We start from the raw sequence: 23,424 nt of genomic DNA, 5'->3' as shown, positions 1-23,424 counted from the left end.
GTTTATGTTGACCAACATTTTCTTTCATGTTTGCTAACTGTGAAAAGGAAAATGGAAACATGCTCTTTTGATTTCTTCCTCGTGGCAGTTTTCCCTGTTTCAAAGATTTGTTTTCATAAAAAATGAACGATGTTAACTTTATCCCACTATATTTATCCTCAGGTATGTTGAACAGTTTTCTTCTTCACCAACACAAAATGTATTTTCTAGTTTCTCACTAGTAGCTTTAAAAAATTAAAATACATTCCTATGTGGTAGGGGGTGCCATTTAGGAAATGGTGAAAACGAAACAAACAGAATACTAAAGCCAATCAAAATGTCATTATCTTCCTCTCTAACACTGAAGGTGCCCTCTGCCCCTTCAACTTACTCAGAGGTATTAATTGAATAGCATATGACTAAAGAAGCTTGAAACTAAAATTGCCTAATGAATACTTAATATCCTTTTCCTTGAGATTGAAAACAGTGTCCTCCTATCCATTCATTCATCTATCATATTCAATTATACTAACATTATCTGTACTCACTGATCCTTTCTTAGGCACCAAACCCTTTGCTAAGTTTTTTGTTAACATTATCTAGTTTCATATTTAAAGTACCCCAAGGAGTTGGCTATAATAATTCCCATTTTACAGATAAGAAAGCAGAGGCTTAGGTAAGTCAAGAATCCTCCTGTTATTGCACACTAAATAAGTGCTAGTGCCAGAATTTTTGTTTCAGTGATTCTAAAAGTGTGCTCTTAACAGTTCTGCTATACTGTCTTCTAAACATAGCACACCTCTGTCCTATGCAAGCTGAATATTAAAATATAAAACCTCCTCTTCCATTGTTGGGTATATTTTAAGCACAGTCTCGAATATATTTTGGGTTGATTTAAACATACAGTTCTCAAGACTACTGAATGTTGCCTTCTCTCCTCCTAACATCATTTTATTCTAATGTTCCTTTATTTCATATTCTCACTTCCTTCTGTATTGAGAAAGCAGAAAATCTGTTTTTCTTGGCTGCATCTTGAATGATTATGCACCCCAGGGAAGATGTCAGAGTCCAACCTTGCCCTAACACTTAGGAGACCTAGAAGGAGCCAATGCTGCCTGGGAGTTCTCACTCACAGGAGACTTTGTGAGTTTTATGGATATCCTTCATCTGCTAGACTCCAAAATCTTACATGATTACATTAAGCTCTGTTGTCCTAATTTCATTTAAATCATGCCATCAACAAGAGTATTAATAACTAATGTTTATTTAGTACTTAAGACATGTAGGATTCCATGCAGAAAATCTCACATGACTTTTCCAACTTCATCCCCACAACAAGCTTACAGCTTAGAATGACTATTATCCCCGTTTCACAGATGATGTGTGGCGCAGAGATGGGGATGAATAGGAGAAATGAACTTATATTTTGTGGCACTGTCCATTATTCTTTCCACTATTTCTTGCTAAGGGTAGGTATAAAAGATCCCAAAGTTGTGACTAATGAGGATTTTCATGGCAGACAACTGCCTTTACCTGAACATGGGCTGCTCTCTTGGTTTGGAAGACACCACTCTCCTGGTGTCCTCTTCCCTCTCTAGTCCCTCCTTCTCAGCCTCCTCTTCTGGATTCTCCTTCTTTATCCCACCTCAAGGCTTCTCAGGCCTTGGTCATGGTTAATAAAACAAGTGTTGCATTTCCAAAAGCTAAGTGTGTACTTACCAATGGCTATGATTGGAGATTTAGGATTTAATGAAGACTAAAGGAGTTTGAATTCCAAATTTTCCGGATTAACTCTGAACTGTGCTGTGGAAGGCTTCCTCAAACTGAACAGCCTTCAGTTATTCAATTCATTGAATGACGATTCTATTCCAGGCATTGTACTAGTCACTGATACACTGCTGTGGTCTGAATGTTTACATTCCTCCAAAATCTACGTATTGCAATCCTCACCCCCAAGGTGATGGTATTAGGAGGTGGGAATTTGGGGAGGAGATTAGGTCAAGAGGGCAGAGCCCTCATAAATGAAATTAGTGCTCTTATAAGAAGGCCCAAGGGAGCTTGTTTGTTCCTTGCAACATGTGAGGACACAGCTAGAAGTCACTGTCTATGAGTAGTGGGCCCTCATCACACAGCACTGAATCTGCCAGTGCTTTGATCTTGGAATTCCCAGTCTCTAGAACTGTGAGAATTAAATGCTTGTTGTTTATAAATCACTGAGTTTATGATATTTCCTTATAGCAGCCTGAAAGAATAGACTAAGACAGATACCAAAGTTAAGAAGATAACCTTTGTTATTAAGGAGCTCCCTGTCTATTAGGGAATAAAAAGGTATAAACAAACACTGCAATTACAAACTAAAATAAAAGGGTCCTATATTAGAGTTCCATAAAAGGTATACTGGGAGTACAAAGGAAAAAGTGGCTCATTTATACCAGCTCCCCCTTCTTAGCCCAATTCCAGTGCTGGGGAGTGGGCCTCATGAGGGATGTGACTCCAGGGGACTTTGCAGGCAGTAGCAGGTGAAAAGGGTAAAGAGCAGTCCAGAAAAAGGAGGTATGTGTGCACTTTGCTAATATGTCTATTAGTGTGCTAGTTATTCTGGAAAGAACTTGTGTCATTTATTCCTCAAAGACCCTAACCCATCTCAGTTATAAGATTGAGTAGATGGAAACCCTCTGAGCATTTATTTGTAATTTGCCATAATACCTGTAAAGAGCATTGGAAAAAAATATGCAATATTACTGAAACTTTTATTAAATAAATGTATAATAATAGATGGATAAAAGCCATATTTTATAGGTATCATTAATATTCAAACTAATTGGGGGGGGAGTTATCTCTATTCATTTGGTAAAGAAACAGATTTAAAGAGTTAAAATGACATACTCAAGGTCTCAGAGGTAGTAAGTGGAGAAGATGGAATCTGACCTGGGGTATCTTGATTCAAAATATATTATTTCCACTGAATTATTTCCCTTTTCTTTTTCATCTATAATGTCATACGTTGGTATCTGTCAATCTGGTGAGCCAAGTTGCCACTAAAAATATTTGTCTCAGTTTCTTTGTCTCTCAGATACAAATTTAGTATGTTGTGAAATATATGGATAATTTTTTAAGTCCTGAATTTTAAATTAATGGTGAAAGAGCTGTTTACAGGGAACAGCAGGTTGCAAATCAACAGCTTATCAAGGTCACATAAAATAAGTACTCTGCTTTGCATTTTGATCTGTTTATGTTTTTAAAAAGTAATCTCCTTCACCTTTTGGCGTCCTGTGAATCTGGAAAAATATTATTTGTGAACAGCAGTGACAGGAGGTGAGTTGGCTACAAGAATAAGATAGAAATGTTTAGAAATGAGAAAAATCATTTAAAGCAAGAGCAGAAGGCAGGGTCTATGGGATAAAACAGCTTCATCGATAGAATTAAGAACTGTAAGCCATAATTCTTGAGACTTTTAACAGAAATATACTAATTATGCTGTTTTAGAATTATGTTACTTCTTAAGCATTCAGTAACTGACAAACCAGCCAAATATAGCATATGTTATGTCCTCCCTCCTGTGATCTGTCCAATGGCTATCTCATTACTCATGAGAACCTGCTAGAGAAAGAACACAGAGAAGTCAGATCTCATCGATCCAGTGATATCAAGAGGACAGTCTGAATTCAGATACCTGACTCCACCTCCTTCTGGCTGAAACACATTGGCAAATTACCTAAGCTCTCTAAAACTCTGTTTCTCCATCTGCAAGATACGTATGGCAGTAATTCCCAACTCACAGGGTCATTACAAGGGCTAAACAAAAGAATGCATGCAAAAATTCTGACACATAAAAAATGCTCAATTAATTGATACTATTATTAGCTGTTGCTGATTGTGATAGAGAAAATGGCCTGAGACTAAAGTGCAAACTATATTAGAGTGCGCTGTGGCTTCTGTAGAGATTTTATTTTTATTTTTTCTAATACTTATTCCCACTTGGTAATCAATAGAAAGAGGCAGACTACCATAAACATGAAATTAAATGAATCCCACAAGAATTTACACCTAAGTATCCAAGTCATGTATTACATATACATTGAACAAACCTAACTACAGTTAACACTAAATGTTTAACATGTTTTTATTTTAGCTATTAGGTGATTAAAAGTAGAAAAAAAAATCACAGTCATATGGAGCTACAAGCTGATGAAAAGAATAAAACTAGTTCAACCATTGTGGAAGTCAGTGTGGCGATTCCTCAGGGATCTAGAACTAGAAATACCGTTTGACCCAGCCATCCCATTACTGGGTATATACCCAAAGGACTATAAATCATGCTGCTATAAAGACACATGCACACGTATGTTTATTGCGGCACTATTCACAATAGCAAAGAGTTGGAACCAACCCAAATGTCCAACAACGATAGACTGGATTAAGAAAATGTGGCACATATACACCATGGAATACTATGCAGCCATAAAAAATGATGAGTTCGTGTCCTTTGTAGGGACATGGATGAAACTGGAAAACATCATTCTCAGTAAACTATCGCAAGGACAAAAAACCAAACACCGCATGTTCTCACTCATAGGTGGGAATTGAACAATGAGAACTCATGGACACAGGAAGGGGAACATCACACTCCGGGGACTGTTGTGGGGTGGGGGGAGGGGGGAGGGACAGCATTAGGAGATACACCTAATGCTAAATGACGAGTTAATGGGTGCAGGAAATCAACATGGCACATGGATACATATGTAACAAACCTGCACATTGTGCACATGTACCCTAAAACCCTAAAGTATAATAAAAAAAAAAAAAAAAGAATAAAACTAAAAATAACTTTCACATCCACATCAACAACAACTTTACCTAAACAGTAAGTTGCAATGCTATATATCCTATCAAGCTATCACAAGAAATTTAAATAAGAAATAACTCTAGGCAAACATTCAGTGACAATTATATTCCGTTAGGTTTTTTATTTATTGCAAATAAAACTACCACATCTACAATGTATTATTTTCAGAGAAGCATTTGCAAATATCAATCTGAACCCTTTTCTTTTATTTTGACATATAGAAATAAAACATAAAATTATGAATAATTAACAAGTCGATTTTAGGCGAAAATGTAAGAATTCTAAATTCCAAGTCATGAGAGCAATTATGATCTTCTCTTGATTCCTTAGTATAGTTAATGTATATTTTAACATATATTTTGACACAAAAATAAGCATGATGCAAATCGTTGTAGACTTTTTTCTTCAGGCTTTTCTTTTACAATTGCTTTAAGTTGAACATCATGTAACACATGCCATGTGGGAAAGAAATGCCTTTATAGATGAATATTAGAAAACCCTGAATAAAAAATTACTTTTATATTTGATGACAATAAAGTAGTAGTTTTATCTTGAAATGTGCTTATCATATATTAGGTGAAACAGGAGAGGCTTTAACCAAATTATATGCTGGTCCAAAAGGAGTGTCCCCTACCTTTTCTGGTGCTGCCTGCTCTGCCTGAGACATCCGTGCAGCCCTCCCTTCTTCCCCTGAGGTCTTGCCCCTCTCACTTTCTCAGTGCAGCCTCCTCTGGTCCCATCTCACACCATTCCCTTATGACTCATTTTTCTACCAAAGCATTCCTCAGCATCTAATATGCCATTTTTTGTTTGTTTGTTTGAGATAGAGTCTCATTCTTGTTGCCCAGGCTGGAGTGCAGTGGCATGATCTCAGCTCACTGCAACCTCCACCTCCTGGGCTCAAGCGATTCTCATGCCTCAGCCTCCCAAGTAGCTGGCATTATAGGCACCCACCACACCCGGCTAATTTTTGTATTTTTAGTAGAGACGGGTGTCACCATGTTGGCCAGGCTGTTTTCGAACTCCTGACCTCAGGCGATCTGCCTGCCTTGACCTTCCAAAGTGCTGGGATTCCAGGACTGAGCCACTGCACTCAGCCTCATTTTTTTGTTTAACTTGTTTTTTTTTTGTCTAGCTTCCCACACTGGAATGCAAGTTCCACCAGGGCAGGGACTTTTACCTGCTTTGTTCACAGCTGTACCCCCAGCACCTATAACAGAGCCTGTTACTAGGAAGAGCTTGAATTAAATTGTTAAGCAAATGAGTGAACTTGGGAGATCATCTCTGGTGCAACTCCCTAATTCTGTAGATGAAACATGTGACTCCCCATAGCTGAAGATGGAGTCAGATAAGAGAATCTTCTATGACATCATACTGTCTATATAAATTAGTAGAAAACCCAGCCACTGTTCCAGGAAGCTTACTCTTGACGACACACAACCCAGACACTTTTCCAGGAAGCTTACTGTTGTTGACACACAAAACAATGAGGTCGATGAGTAACTGAAGCCTCTATTTGCATCATGCTGACTTTTAATGTGCTTCTAATTGGTTTCCTGTCAAGTTTTTAAACATCTATCTTCAACTGTTAAATAAACTATGCTCTTCCATATTTGACTACTATGTGGTAGACAACTGTCCACTTACATGAGGTATCTAGATTAGTCAAAATCAGAGACAGAAAGTAGAAAGGTGGTTGCCAGGGACTGGGGAAAGTGGAGAATGTGGAGTGGTTTAACAGGCAGAGTTTGGGTTTTGCAAGATGGAAAGAGCTCTAGGGACGGAAGGTGGTGATGGTTGTACAATCGTCATCACCATCAATGTGAAGGTACTTAATACCATAGAAACATACACTTAAATGTGAAGGTACTTAATACCATGGAAATATACACTTAAATGTGAAGGTACTTAATACCATAGAAATATACATTTAAATGTGAAGGTACTTAGTACCATGGAAATATACACTTAAAATGGTTAAGATGGCACATTTTATGTTATGTGCATTTTACTATAATTAAAAATAAAATATTTTTTTTAAATAATAGGCAATTTTCAACATTTTTTTCTGAAATGTTGAGAGATTATATTACTGTCTTCAAAGAGTTCATAATTATTCTCTCAAGTTCTGTACATATTTCATTTATATATACATATATATGTCAGACACACTGAATGCTTATTAGTCATAAATTACATCTGAGCTTATGAAACATACACGTTTGTTATCTCCCCAGCGATGTGTATGAGTTATGACATTGGAACCTGGAATTCCATTTACTTTCTGTGTATGGAGAAGTCATGTGTAGAAAAGACTGTATGGATGAGTGATGCTTTAAAGCACTGTTTGGGTAGGAGAAGTAAAGTCTTGTTATTATCAGAGGAACATGAACTCTGCTTCATGTGCAGCTGTATCTCAGGTTTCCACATAGAATACAGTATCTGTCATACTGAGAGCTCCCACAGAACAAGATTTTTTTTGTCTGGCCAAACCACTGTATCATTTGAAAATTATCTGATTTATAAATTTGGTTTACTCACAAAGTCTACTGCATATATGCCCAGCGAATTTCTGAAACAAAAAACACAAAATCATTTGGCAGTATTTATTCCTTTGGAAATTATATTTTGGGATCTATTTATATTTTTCTGTAATGTTTAATCATGCCAAACAATATGATTCATTAATCATGTAGGATAATATTAAAATTCCAGTGTCTCATTAAAGTTTTACAAATGAATCAATTAAAGTTATGAATAATTCAGAGATCTAATCTCCACTTAGCTGTCAATATAACCAAACACAATCATTCATTGAAAATTTTTTGCTTTGTTCTTTGCTGCTCAAAGTTTGGTCTGTGAGCCGTAAGTGCCCTGGTCACCTGGGAACTTGTTTGAGGTAGAAAACCCCAAGAACCACCTATATCTCACGTAACAAAATCCTTAGCTGATTTGTGTGCACCTTAACATTTGTGAAAGACTTCCTAGGGATATATAAAGATATGCAATACAAATGTTCCAAATTTACGATCAAAAGGGATCAAGATCAGGGAAGAAAATTTGTTTCTTTTTTAATCCCTTATTTCTTAGCTTGTAAAACATATTTTCTAGAGAAAAATGTGTCTCTTCAAGGCAACTGGATATTTTGATGCAAGATCCCTGTCTTTAAAACTTTGGGATTGTCAGAGGCATTGAAACCAGAGTGAGTCCATCTTGAACAGGTGCTGGGTAAAATGAGGTTGAGACCTGCTGGGCTGCATTCCTAGGTTAGGCATTTTTAGGCACAGGATGTTTACAATTAAGGGAACAGATTAGTAATATTTACCAAATAGACCCAGGACTTTTAACAGACCAAGGAAATGTCCTGATGTCCCGATATCTTAACAATCAAAGCATTCATAGTTTAAGAATTAGTTTTGCTTTAAAGATAGTAATATAAATTCTTGTGGAAGACAATAGTGACACAAAGCTTGGCAATCCTTTGTCAGGAGCCCTTGTAGTAGAGCACATTTTCCCGATGACTTTTTGCTCTGTTGTCTTATATGTAAACAAGCTTCAAACCTAAGGTGAGTGCATCCCTCCTCTTGCTTTGGGGAACGCCCTGCTCTGTCTATTCTTTCATCCCTTAACTTTCTAATAAACTTGCTTTCACTTTACTTTGTGGACTTGCCCGAATTATTTGTTGCACAAGATCCAAGAACCCTCTCTTGGGGTCTGGATCAGGACTCCTTTCTGGTAACAGGATCAGCAGATCAGGGATGAGAACAGGAAAAAAATGATGAAGAATGGCCTAAAATTATGGGCCTTTGCAGAAGGAAAATCCTTCAACAGACTCTGGAAGACTTTTACTTGCAGTAAATAGCCCATCAATGCCTGCTGACCCTTTGACAGACTGAGAACTCTCACCGGACGCAAACAAGAAGCCTGACCCTATTTGAAGAGTAAATGATTGGTGGCATGAATAGAACGAGGTGCACTGCCCTGGGAAGCCAAACAGTACAAGTGAGTGGAGTTTTCCAGACTAAGGAAAGAAGAGCCTGATCTCGGGGTAGTGCCTGGTTTCTACCCCCCGCCCAGGACTGTGCATTGTCCACCCTCTAAAGAACCTCTGGAATAGGAGTTAGAAACATGCCCGGGGTCAACTCACACTGAGCTAAGAAAGCTAACAAGAAAGCGTGTTTTCTTGCAGCCTCTTGGTAAAGTGGGTGTCTAGTAAGTCCACATGGACATAGGATGCGGAACCCTCATTTGCATCACCAGCTTAGAGCAGGTGCAGGGTGATTCCCTTCACTCATGGCGAAGTGAGAAAGGCCCAGAGAAGCCAGGCTGGAGAGTGCTGGGCTCCCAGAGGGCCTCCCAGCAGGAGGGGACTGGAAAGGCACTGGAGTGCTGACAGTTGGTTGTGCAGCACTACAAAGGAGCACAGAGGAGGCTGCACTGGGTCCCAAGAATGCCATTCTCCTGTGTGATCACGCCTCACAGGTACTGCTGACAAACCAGGCCTAGAGGAGGCTGCCAGGAGCACTGCGGGCTGCAGGACTCCCATCTTCTCTGTTGTTTGCTCAGCTTAGCGTTGTCCACCACAAGGAAGACTTTCTGATAGAGCGTTATCTCACACTCCCACTCACCTGAGACCTTCCCACACACATTTGCCGACATTCAAAAACCCTAGAGTCTCACATGTCTGCAGAGTGGGGCGTTATTTCTCTGAGAACATCTGAAAAACATGAAGTGGGTTCCCTGCATCCGAGCAGCAGGAGGCCCTCTGCACAAGGGAGGGGATTGAGCTAGGCGTATCTTTCTCCAGCCCCAGCAAAAGCCCCAGAGAGCCTCTGGAAGAGAATACATCCCTGGGAATAGAGCCTGTCCCTCGTCCCTGCGAGGAACGCATGCCCATCCCCTTGAGGAGTGGTGAATGTCACAATTCACAATTGAACATCTGTTACTTTGGTGCAAACCCTGTTTCAGCAGAAGGAGTATTTGCACCAGATTTCTAAACTACTTGGGGTTTTTTACACTCTAAAAAAAATAAAAAAGAATTACAAACCTGGTTCAAATCAAGCTAAAAATTTTTTGATATTACCAGAATTTTTAAGTCATCTAAGCCATAAATTAAATACGTTTCTAAAAAATTGTCTTCAGCCTTTCAAGGAAAAATATTTATAGTGTAGAACTGACCCCTGAACACTCAATCTTCTGTAAATTAACAAATAATAATTACGAGTTTAAAATAACAAATCTAAAACATCATTTTAAAGTGAGGTGTTGATTTCAATAAAGAAGTGATTTGACTTACAACTATAGACATATGCAGATTTTTGGACCACATCTATTGAGGAAATCTGTGTCTCGGCATTCACTCTAAACTGGTATTAAGGACACATATTACCTAAATAGTCATGTTTTTAAGATCTACTTAAGTTTTAATTATGCAGCTATTTATACTCCCCTAAATCTAGTTAGTTACCATTTATGTACCTGGGATGTGTTTCATGGGCAACATTTTCTTTATTATCATTGAATTTGTGTCTTAATTGAATTGCCATGCTTACTAAATGAAATAATTGGAACATAAGAAATTTGTATTGTAAAGGCTGCACTCAGTCAAAATATTCTAAAATATATTAAAGAAAGGATTTAACAAGAATATATAAAGTGATGGCTTTAAGAGATGAGATAAAGGTTAATCCAAGGATTAACAAATGCCACAATTCAAAATAAAACAGGTTGCAACTACTTTTCCAGAGATGATTTAAAATGTGTAGAATATAAAGAATGTTTTCATCTTCTGTCCTGTCTGTATATCCTTTCAACATGCACTTTTATTGCAGCGATATTTGTTTTCCCGACTGTTACTCTAAACTGTAGAAGATACACATTTCATCAGCATGCTTGACACTGTTTCTTTCCCTTAAAAGCCATTTATATATCCCACATCTCAATTAGATGATATTTTAGAGAGAAACTGAACTTCTCTCTTTCTTTAAGATGTATTTTATGAACACAGTTTATAATAATGTACATATTTATAATTTGTTAATGAGTGACTGCATTATATTTTCACCAGAAGTATTTCCACATTGTTATAGCCAAGAAGACAGATTCAAAGTATAGATGGTGATATGGCAGACAGCCAGGATCATTGATTCATTTTTAGAGCAAATTAGCTGGAGACTTATTAATGTAATTAGTTAGAGATTTATTAATGCTATTTAAACTATTAAAATAACCTCACAGTGCTTTTACACAGGTCTCCCCTAATTTTCCCTTACCTCTTGCTCATTTATGTGACTTATGTGTCTGGTTCATGTGTCTGTCCTTAGAAAGGTAGTACATATAAAATAAAATGCACATTGCTGAAAAGAATAGCAGGACTGAATACAGTTCTGTACACCTGTGACCTATGTTGCCTATCTGCTTAATGGAGTGGAAAGCATGGTGGACTCAAAAGACGATGGAACTCAGAGGCAGAACACTTCACTGCAGCTGAGGTAGAGAAAGAAGTTCAGTAACTCACTGGTAAAAAAAAAAAACTGGTAAATGACAACCCCAAGATCCCAGCCCACATCTGTCAGACTCCAAAGCCCTGAAGTAGCAATTGCATTGTAGAAATATCTATTACCCAGTTACTGTACAGATTTTTCTGTTTCATCATACTGTGGCCAAACTGGTTTTTTTGGGTTTATATTGCTTGTTTGTTTTCTGTTCAAAGAAATGTCTAGTGTACTTATCAGATGAACTAAAGATGATAGAAATTAAAAGCCAAATTATATTTGTTCCATTAGTGCTATAGAAAAGTGTTTGTCAAACATTAATCTTGTAAGAAATGCAGATTCTGACTCAATACTTCTAGGTTGGGCATTCCTAGCCAGCTCCCAAGAGATGCTGACGCTTCTGGTGTGAGGACCACACTGAGTAGCAAGGCTTATGGAAGACTCCAACCAATTTTCTGCTTTGGGATTTGAATGAGGCTGGTGAAACTGCTAAATGGGGAATATGCATTTATAGCATTAGCTGCACATGTGACTAACAAGTTAAAAAAAAAAAGATTATGAAATAATGCCCCTAACCAAAAGTAGTCCCTTTAATTTCTGGAGCTCTGCAAATGAATGGAGCCACTAAGTGACCAAGAAAACCTGGACATAGTTTTCCTGGGTTTTATGACTCAGTATTTACTTTTCTTACTGCAATCCTTCTGACATTTGTCTTAATTATTTCTGATTCCCTCATTCACAACAGGTCACCTTCCAAAAAGAGGACCAGTAAGTCCTTTTTTAAACACAAAGTTTAAGAAAATACACCTTTAACAAATGTCACTGGAAGCAGGAAAATCATCCAAAGCATGTAATTAGGATCAAGATATCTAGAATGTAATTTTACAAGATAAATGCAAAGGATATATTAGCATTTTGTTCTGACTGGGGAAAGGCTTTCTTTACAAGGCACACTTATAAAATGTGTTATTTTACAATGGAAATTTTAACACAATGCTTTTACCACTTCATAGCATAGTCTATCTCAAGAATATTACCAGAAATGCTGGCTGTCTCCTTGCACCTGCATTGTTATTTTTTATCAGCATCATAAGGAGAAAATGCCTCTTACAGATAACATACATAACCCTCAGCAAGATTATGAACAGGAGTTTAGAAGGTACAGATAAAATATCTCTATATATAGCGATCTTAATTCAAAACAGAATATAAAGCATATGGCCAACCAAATGCAGTCATTCTGTTATCTTTGCTACTCCCTGCTCTATAAAATAATGCTTTCCCCGGCTCACACATTATATAATAAAGACATGTCTTCACTCTGCAAAGCATGCTTTCCTTGCCTACCTCTACTGTTAACATTGCTCAACTAAAATAAACATTTCCCGGCAAATTCAAGAGCTGATATTTGCATCTTTCAAAATAATAGACCAATTTTCTGCTTCCCACCATATCTGGTTTATAGTCTCCCTCTTTCATAGAAAAACACCCTTTCTTGGAAAACACACAACTTGTAAGGCCAACTACTGCAGTGCCAGTTCTCCTCAGCTATGAACTACTCAGTAAGTATTGCTGGAAGAAACAGCTACAGGAGAGGAAAGATAAATACCTACCATTTAAAAATGACTAAAAGAGTATAATAGGAATGTTTGTAACACATAAAATTTTTTAAAACATTTTTTAAAATACCTACCACAGAATAACATGTAAATTCCAGAAGGATTGAAGATGCAAACTTTAATGGAATAAACAAAATTAGGAGAAACAATAAAAGAGAATAATTTTTACACTCTTATTTTAAAAAAATTATCAAAATACATAATAGGAAATGTTTAAGGTCCATAACATGAAAAGTGCTTCTTCAAATCATTAGGAGAAAAGGCAAAGGGCAAAATGTAAAAATAGGCAAGGGTTCTGAAAAGATAATTCTCAGGGTGGCAGAGGGTGGGGGGAATATGCAAATGTAAAATTAACATGAATAAAGATGTTCAGCTTTACCAGAAATCAGGAAAACACAAATTAAAAGAATTTGAGTCTTTATATCCCACCAGACTGATAATGAACAGTGGAGGCTTTGATCGTTGTAGAGAAAGGGGCACTCGTAGAGAAAGGGGCACTCTTGTAGATTCTAGCTAGAAGACTCTGTCGCAATAGCAATCCAATTCCTGGTGATTTTTTTCCCTTTGCATAGATAGGACAGACTACATGCATGTATGAGAAAACTTATAACAAAAAAAGGAGCATAATTTCAAGTCCCATATCCCTTTACCCCAGTAAACAAGAAATGGTAGGGGTCACTTGTTGCCTTCATGTTCCCAAGTCATTCTGCAATTGTACCCCATACAATCCATGTGGCCAAACACAACAGCCCTGTTCTTTCCCTATCGTAAAAAGACTCTTTAGAAGAAACAGCAATAAAGTTATAAGATGAAGATTTCTTTGTTGATTATCAGTCAAAAGAAACTAGGACAACTAACAAAAACAGCTCAGAATCCTCCTGGAGTTATGCTGTAGAAAAAATATGATCTGTCCACCTGCTTTGCTAATTTGGGCTCAAGTACTTGAGCATCAAGACAGTTTATTTTTTTCCATTATTAAAAAACCCTTTCCATGAGTAGCAGCCAACCTATCCTCCCATTACCTACAAAGCCATCCACTTAATGAAGAAAGAGTTTGTTTAGAGTACAGTGAAGATAGACAAACCACTGGGGACAAGGTTTTGCCAATGAGAAGCCCTAAAGCTCTGATACAGCAAATAGCTCCTGCCAGGAAGTCTTATTTTTAGTTAGGAAATAATTTTCTACAAGCCATGCAAGTTCTGCTTGCTTTGTATTTAAGATTCAAAGAATCTTTATTCTTGGCAACCTGAAAATAAAAAATCAACTAAATGCTGTCTTTTGGCTTTAAGACCCCAAAGTGAGGGTAATGAAAGGTACAGTGGCTTTTGATTTGAAGTTAAACCCCTGTTCCTTCAAGTCATTGTCTGAATTTCAAGTACAAAGCATTGTATAATGAGCCTCATCAGAATAACCTAGTTTGGGAGGCCAAAATAAAATGAAATACATGTAAAATATTTGTAAACTGTATAAATAAGTTATTAGCTCACAGAGGTCCCAAGTAGTCCCACTCTTAACTCCCTCTTTCTTGAAAATTCCTCAGGCAATACAGAAAATATTACATTTAAGTTGCACTTAAACTGTAAATATGACAAAAAGAATCTGACAGGCAGGAAGAGCCAAGCCCTGACCATACTGTGAAGTGACATGATGTCTTAGTTCATTTCAGCTGCTGTAACAAAATTCCTGAGATTGGGTAATTTATAATGAACAGAAATTAACTGGCTCCTGGCTCTGGAGACTGGCAAGTCCAAGATCAGGGTCAGCATCTGGCAAGGGCTTTCTTGCTGTATCATCTTATAGCAGAAAGTGGAAGGCCAAAGAGAGAGCAAGGGATATATAGAGAGAAAAGGGGCCCAAATTTGTTATTTTATAAGGAATCCATTCCATGAATATGAGCCCACTCTCAGATAACAGCATTGATCCATTCCTGAGGCATCAGAGCCCTCATGCCCTAATCATCTCTCATTAGGCCCTACCACTTAACACAGCTGCAATGGGGATTCAGTTTCCAACATATGCTTTTGGGGGGACACATTCAAACCACAGCACATGCATTATCTCCTCTGGGCATATCCACTTTATGTACAGTCTTTGTCCTTTTCACAGTATTTTGCTTGGAAATCCATTTGTTTAACCAATCCTGTCTTTTTAGAATACTACTCCTTCCAATGTGTGACAGACAAGCTTTCCCTCAAAATCAGTTCTCTACTCTTGCCCTAGGCATTGGGCTGCACAGCTAGAGACTATATTTCCCAGCCTCCTTTGCTTTTAGGGTTAGTCATGTGAGTAGGTTCTTATCAATGGAAGTGAGTAAAAACAGTGTGTTCTACTTCCAAAGCTTGGCCATAAAACCTCAGTTCCTTTTGGCCATAAAACCTCCACCATTCCTTTTTTCTCATTTCCTTATAAGCTAAAACAGGGACATAATGGTGGTCAGCTATAATAAAGCCCTAAAGGATAGTAGAGTAACAACATGGAAATATGCTGGGTCTCTGAATAACACAACAAAGCCAAGCTACTCTGTCAGACTAAATTGGTTGAACTATAATAAGAGAAAAATAACTTTCTATCTTCTTTAAGTGACGGTCTCTTTGTCATAGCAGCTTAGCTTTTACCATCACAAATACAGAAGAAATCGACTTGTTCAACCAAATTCTGCCTTTTAATGCCACCTTTCCCAGAAGGAACTCCATTTCAGTATGGAATCCTGATAATTCAAAAATGTTTTAAAGTCCAAAATAGATTATGTAACTGTATAAACCCAAGTCACTGGTGATAAATAGCTAAGCCCGACATTTATTTATAACAACACATAATTGAATTGTTCAACTGAAACAATTAACAACAAAAAAACTAATTTTCAAGTACTGATATAAAATAAGTTGGGGTATCAGTGTGATAAAAAGTATGGTAAAATGGAAAGGAGGCAGGAAGACCAAGGTTTCAATTCAAGGTCTCACAATTAAGAGCTGTGTGACTTTGGGAATGTTTTTTTTTTTTCTTTTACATTTCTCTGGCCCTTGATGAAATGTATATAATAAGAGAGTATGACAATCCACCACATGATGTTAAAATAAGTGTTTAGCCTGGTAACTGGCAAACAGGTGGTCAGCAAGAGTGAAGCTACTAGCAGTAGTGCTTTAATTAATGAATATATATACAGAAAACAGCTAAAAAGGACAGTTCCTCTCACTGAAACACTATTAAAAAACCTTTGGCAACTATGTTGATGAGAACTCTTTCATTTCAAATCTCGCTCAGGTTCTCTTCTTGGGTTGTCTAGACTAAGCAGATGCTCTCAAGCATCTCTTACTATTCTCATCCCATCCTGTTCTGCACTGGGATGCTTTTCCTACTGTAGAAGCCCCTCATCATTATATTTAGTAAGTGCTAATTCCTTACCTATGCGATTCCTTCAAAGTTTCCCCTAAATTCTAAGTTTTAAATGAGAGTACTACAAACGCAGTCTGCATTCTCCATGTGTCCTATAAAATTTAAACTGGTACTTATTACTCTGAGACTGAATATTCTTGGAATTTTGTGGAGTACTGTAGATCTGTGCTGGGTCTGAATTATGCATTTTTGAGTTCTGTATTTGTCTTGAGTTCTTTTGTTGAAAAGTGTAACTTGCAAGTCGGGTGTGCAGTAAAAATCTCATCCCTGATACATAGAAATAGGGATGCCATGGTTTTTGTGCAGTTTCCACATCCTCTCTGGTTTCCTAGGGTTCTACTTTTTGACCAATTCACACACACAATTGCATGAGCTAATAAATAAATAAATAAATAAATAAATAAATAAATAAATAAGCACAGCACTTTAAATGAAAAAAATCCTCCTTAAAATTATATTATTATCAAATTAAAGAAATTTGAAGGCTTTTGGGGAAACAACGGATGAGAGGCGAGTGTACAATTGTCATGTGAATCTATATGAATTATCTCAAGTCCTTTAGGTTTTTCATGTCATTGCATACAATGAGCTGAATATTTTAAGGAGGCGAAAATCAGGGTGCCATTTTAATCACACAACTGGTTTTGTGAGGCAAATATATCTTCTTCTCAAGTAAAGAATATTGAAAATGCCAATGAAATGTGCCTGACCCAGCACAGAGAAAGAAACTGTGCTCCATCCCAGCAGAGGCCATGTGGATGGCCTCTTGTATCCTAGGATACCTTTCCAAAGAAGAACCACATGTTTCTGTTAACACACATAAATACACAGAGGAAAACAGATTTAATGTGTTTATACCCAGAAATGATATAATTTCACAATAATAGCCTTTCAATAAGGTAGTAGAAAAAACATCAATTTATTCTTATAACATGAAATGTGGAAACTACCAACTACCTCTAATCAACATCAAAAGATAAGAAAAGCAGTTGCTCTCCATTTAGGGAATGCCTGCAGAGATATTTATCACATCTTCTTTTCAGAAATCCCAACCAGTGGACAAATCAGCTCCGTATGTATGCTCATTCTTTAAATGATCCCAAATGCCATCTACAGCCTACCTGAGCTTGAGTGAGTCATGCAATCATATCTATAAAAAGACAAGGTACACAGACAGCCTCTCCGAAGAGTTACTTGTAAGAATTCAGATCCAAAAGAATAATGTAGTTGTGTCTCCCTATGCTTATAGCAGTTTGTAAATATAAACATTTCTATTAGAGGCTGGTAGTTAGAAAACATTAGAGAACAATTACTGAAATGTCTTTAAAGTATTTATGATGAGTCTTTTAAAAATGTAGACTAAGTTTTACCAGGAAAGGTTCATGTTGGCCTTATTTTTATTTTCATGACTGGGGCTCATCAAAGCACCTAGCATATAGGAGAGAGTCAATAGAAAGGTTTCTAAATGAAGGAGTAAATTTATTAAATAAGTAATGGTAACTTAGAAGTAGAAAAAAATTATCCATAAACTCAAATTCAGCTAACGTTAATATTTCTATATAATTTCCTTTAGATTGTTAATTTATAAGGATTTAATGAAAAATAATTTTAATAGGATGATAGCATTTCCTGAACACACACTATCCTCTGGACTAAATAAACACCTCTCAGCATTATCTGATTTAATAAGCACACTGCGTGTGTTGAGGGCTTCTATTACCCTCAAAAAACAATTATGAGAATTGAGATATGTTTTTAAAGTGTCATTTGATATTTAAAATTTAAATTTTTGTTTAATATTCAGGAACAAATCTGTGTGCAAGACAGATCAAGTGCATACAATTTTAAAGTATAGTAAGAAAAACACAAACTTGGCAGCTTACAGTCTAGTGAAAACCAGATGCCTTCATTTTTCCTACTTACCACTTGAAAAACTTGCAATTGATCATGATACTTAAAACATTACCAATGTTTTGTTTCACTCCTTTCTTTCTAAAACAGATTATGTGATAGGTGGACATTTTCATTTTCTTTTGTCTTAGAAAAGAAGTGAAGCACAGAAAGTTCAAGTAATTTAGCCAAGATACCTGATAAGCCACTGCAAGATACATTCACAGAATTCATCTCTCCTTTACGGCTAGACTACTGCTTTTGCTATACGTATTCTCAAAAAATTTAAGAATGATCATACTCAATATGAGAATTGATAAAGCAAATGACCATCAGTATCAAAGTTGTTACACCCCTTGGCAGTCATTATAATGTTAAGATTTTCAAATAGCCAATCAGCCTTCAAATGTTGAACTAACAAAGGAAAGCAAGCAATGCTACACAGATATAACTGTCTAGGCTACCTTTTGAAAATCAATGTGAGTTGTTTGAAAGTGTAATGGCAAACCCTCAACTTATATCCCCACACCATGCAAAAGCACTTAAAACAGATGGAGTTGGCACTGACAGAGAAGGGAAAACAAATTTCAACACAGAGAAACACAAATCCTTGTTATTTATTGTGGAAAATGAGGAAATTTTATATCCAGGTTCGTTAGGCAGTTAATGACTGATTCTATTATGTTTCAGTGAATCAACATCAAATTAATTTAAAATGGCCATATTCCACAAAGCAATTTATAGATTCAATGCTATTCCTGTAAACCTACCAATGACATTCTTTACAGAAGTAGACAAAACTACTTTAAATTTTATATGGAACATATATATCCCAAATAACCAAGGCAATTCTGAGCAAAAAGAACAAAATTGGAGGCTTCATGTAACCCTTCAAGCTATACTACAGTGCTACAGTAACCAAAACATCATGGTACTAGTAGAAAAACAGACACATAGACCAATGGAACGGAATACAGAGCCCAAAAATAAGGTTGCACTCCTACAACCATCTGATCTTCAACAAAGCTGACAAAAGTAACCAATGGGGAAATGACTCTCTATTCAATAAATGGTGCTGGGAAAACTGGTTAGCCATATGCAGAAGACTGAAACTGGACCACTTCCTTACCCCATATGCAAAGTTCAAGATGGATAAAGAATTTAAATATAAAACCCAAAACTATAAAAACCCTGGAAGACAACCTAGGCAATATCACTTTGGACATAGGAACTGGCAAAGATTTCATGATGAAGATGCCAAAAACAATCACAACAAAAGCAAAAATTGACAAATGGTATTTCATTAAACTTAAGAGCTTCTACACAGCAAAAGAAAATATCAACAGAGTGAACAGACAACCTATGGAATGGGAGAAAATATTTGCAAATTATGCATCTGAGGTCTAATATCCAGCATCCATAAAGAACTTAAAGAAATTTACAAGAAAAAAAATCAAACAATCCCATTAAAAAAAAGTGGGCAAAGAACATGAACAGGCACTTTTCTAAAGAAGACATACATGAGGCCAACAAGCCTATGAAAAAAGCCCTCAATATCACTGATCATTAGAAAAATGTAAATCAAAACCACAATGAGATACCATTTCACACCAATCAGAATGGCTATTATTAAAAATTCAGAAAATAACAGATGCTGACAAGGTTGCAGATAAAAAGGAATGCTTATACACTGTTGGAGGAAGTATAAATTAGTTCAACCATTGTGGAAAGCAGTGTGGTGATTCCTCAAAGAGCTAAGAACAGAACTATCATTCAACTCAGCAATCTCATTACTGGGTATATACCCAAAGGAAAATAAATCGCTCTACCATAATGGCACATGCACACGTATGTTAATTGCAGCACTATTCACAATAGCAAAGACATGGACTCAACCTAAATGCTCACCAATGGTAGGCTGGATGAGGCAAATGTGGTACATATATCCTATGGGATACTACACAGCCATAAAATAAAAGGAGGTCATGTCCTTTGCAGGAATGTGGATGGAGTTGGAGGCCCTTATCCTTAGCAAACTAACATAGGAATGGAAAGCCAAATATTGCATGTTCTCACTTAGAAGTGGGAACTAAATGACGAGAACACATGAACACAAAGAGAGAAACAACAGACACTGGGGTCTATTCGAGGGTGGAGTGTGGGAGGAGGGAGAGGAACAGTAAAAAAGCAACTATTAGGTACTAGGCTTAGTAGCTGGTGTGACAAAATAATCTATACAACAAACTCCCACAATATGAGTTTATCTATATAACAAACCTGCACATGTACTCTCGAACCTAAAATAAAAGTTTTTTTAAAAGTATATACTTTGCTTGTAGGGCATGGTTTTCAGCATTTTGAAATATATAAAGAAGTAGAAAATACTGTCCCTTTCTTTTTGACTCTTAGAAATTATTAATGTATACTTCTTTACCAACTAAAATAAAATGAGGAAACATAAAATGAGACAACGCTGCAGACATGGATTTTACAGAGGTTTAGAGTACATGTATTTTATTTCAGATATTCAAGATTCCAGTAAGAGCAGAGGGGTGGGAAGTAGACTTGATGTGTTCAGTATAAAAATGTGGAGACCAGTCTGACTCAAGCATAGTGTTTGTATAAAAGGAAAAGTGGAGTACAGAGTGGGAGAGGGAGATGGGGGCCAGATTACCAAGAGGTTTGGATTCTGGGCTAAATTTGGATTAAATTCACCAGGAAATTGTGAGCCATGTATTTTGCACCAGGAATTAACAGAATGAAAGCCATGTTTTAGGATGACTTCAGGTGAAATACACAAAACATATTACATGCAGAAAGAAAAAGTGAAGGGAGAAAAAATGTCCACACCATCTTTCGTGATGTGAAAAATAAATGAACAAGACAGGCAGTAGAACGAAAGGTGAAAAAAGCATTAAAAGAAGAGAATGATTGAGACTTGATGACTGATTACATATAAAGCAAGGGAGCAGGAGGAGTCCAAACCCCAAAATTTCAAGTCTAGATGATCAGGAGAATAACAGTGCCATTGATAGACTAAGGAAGTGCAGGAAGTAATGTCCTGGGAAAGAAAGAATTGAGTTTGGGATACATGGGTTCTAGGTACGATGGGGCATCTATGTAGAGCCACGGAATGCTCATTGCAGACATACACCTGGAAACATGTGAATGGAGGCTACAGGGAAGTCACGGCCTGAAGATGAAGATTTAAGAGCATTTACTACAATGGATGAGATTTCCAAAAATGATAGAAAGATTTACCAAGGAGTAGGAGTTTATCCCTGTTAATCCCTTACTTGAGAACAAGGAAAAGGAGATACATTGAGCAAGAACTGGTTAAAAAAGTAGACAGAATTTGGATAGCAAAATGTTGTTCAAATCAGAAGGGAAATTCCTAAAATGGTCAGAGAGCACAAGTACTAAAAAAAAAAAAAATGTAAATTGACCACAATCACAAAGAAAAGGTTGGCCTTGAAGACAGCAGTTTTGCAGAACAATGGGAGCTGTTGTTGAGGGTCATGGACAGAGCAGACACTGCAGAATGCAGACTGTGTGTGAGAGAGACCAACAGCTCAGAGAATTATGGTATGGTACTGAGGGTGTGTGTGTGTTTGTGTGTGTACGTGCACACATGGGCGCATGCACGTTTGAGGGTATCTTCTGTTATCTTCTGTGTTGAAATATGTAACACTGAATGTTGACATAGGACTACACCTGTGTCTATTTCAACAGAGTCACCAATCTGGTGGTCCTCAGATATCCGAGTGAAAGACAGAACTTCCTTCTTGTTCCCCAATTCCTAAGCAACAGTCTTGGGAAATTCTTTCACATCTCTTGAATTCTTTGGTGCAATTCAAAGATACATAAAGGATTTTTCTTCAGTTAGAATGCAGAGCATTTTCTTCCTCCTCCTCATGAGAAATCTCTCATGGACTCTAGAACCAATTACCATGGGCTGGGAGGGAGAAGGACTGGCTATCCTCTCTGACAGTGGACTAAGGGGGAGGCGTGAGTACTCCTCCCTGGACCAGGCCCGGCCACAAAAGAAAGGGAGATGGTCTTGATCCTGCCTACATAAGAAGACCACCCCCAGGGTATAAAGACACATGTGTTCCCTATCAATGGAACTGTTGGAGAGGACACCCCTCAAAGCATCATCATGGAAGGAGTAAGCTTTAACATCAGCCAAGCTGACAGAAAGCAACAGGGCTAGGTCACAACTGTCTTTCTGCCTAGCCTCTTACCTACACTGTGCCCTATCAGGGAGCTAAATGCAGTTACCAAACGGTGAAAGCGCACAAGGAGAGGACAGCCACAATTTCCCTGCAACACAGACTTCCAATGTGAACCTCCTCTGACCTGGGAGAAGTCCAAGGTTAATGCACTTCTTTGGAATCTTAATTTTTGCACAGTATATTGTGCATATGCTTTTGGAATTAAGTCTGTTTTTATAGCAAAAGGAATTTCATTATCTGAAAGTGATCAAATATCATAGCCTCATCCAAGCCTCCTCCAAAGGAAAAGCAGACCACCCCCACCAATGTGTAAAGGAGCAGGGTAGGCAAAGTGGAGTTGATTTTTAATGAGTTCAGACATAAGGTGTGACTGGCATTGAATATTATGTTCCCCTTCTGGGAAACCACAGTGCATTTTGCTATATTAAAAGCCCTGAGAAATCCTGCAATAAAGAAGCCTGTTTACTTTGTTAACCTTGGTATTTCCCAAATTTATTTAAAGAGAAATATTTGTTTCAGAGAATGCTGATTCATATGCTGATAAACTAAGATTAATATTTCATTAAACAGAGTTTGAAAAGCATTGTTCTAGACATTTGGCATATTACTAAATCTCTATCCCGTAAAACATATTTAGGAATGCCTACATACAAAATGACTTATTCCAAAGTAGGACCTATTTAGTGTTATTCCTTTATTTATAAATTTTATAATAAAATATCTTTGGAGTACTTTTTCTGCAAATCTTTGCTTAGCTAACCTCATTGAGAAATTAAGCATCTTACATACACAAATTTTCTGGATAACCAGAACTTTCTCCTATAAACTTTAACACTTAAAAATATCAACCATTGAAAATAAAACCTCTGAACACAATTCAGATTTTTATTACACGAAGTTTTCATTATAAACACGAATGCTACATCAAATCACTACTCATTGGTATGGTATCTTTGTCTCTGGGAACT

The 23,424-nt window shown here is 37.0% G+C and overlaps 1 protein-coding gene across 6 annotated transcripts in view; it reads right to left on the bottom strand.

Moving 5' to 3' along the window:
• Positions 1–23,424, bottom strand: part of FGF14 (fibroblast growth factor 14) — a 693,770-nt gene that overhangs the window by 511,889 nt on the left and 158,457 nt on the right. The window contains exon 1 of one of the 6 annotated variants that reach the window (XM_063618976.1): positions 7,367–8,172. The exons of the other annotated variants lie outside the window; for them this stretch is intronic. Coding sequence (XP_063475046.1) covers positions 7,367–7,421 — 55 coding nt within the window. The 5' untranslated portion in view covers positions 7,422–8,172. Of the gene's footprint in view, positions 1–7,366; positions 8,173–23,424 lie in introns of those variants that run through there. 6 annotated transcript variants of the gene reach the window in all.

Source organism: Symphalangus syndactylus, chromosome 15, assembly GCF_028878055.3.
Source record: "Symphalangus syndactylus isolate Jambi chromosome 15, NHGRI_mSymSyn1-v2.1_pri, whole genome shotgun sequence".
Taxonomy (NCBI): domain Eukaryota; kingdom Metazoa; phylum Chordata; class Mammalia; order Primates; family Hylobatidae; genus Symphalangus; species Symphalangus syndactylus.
Note: the sequence above shows the minus strand (reverse complement) of the source record. Positions and strands in the feature narration are given on the sequence as shown.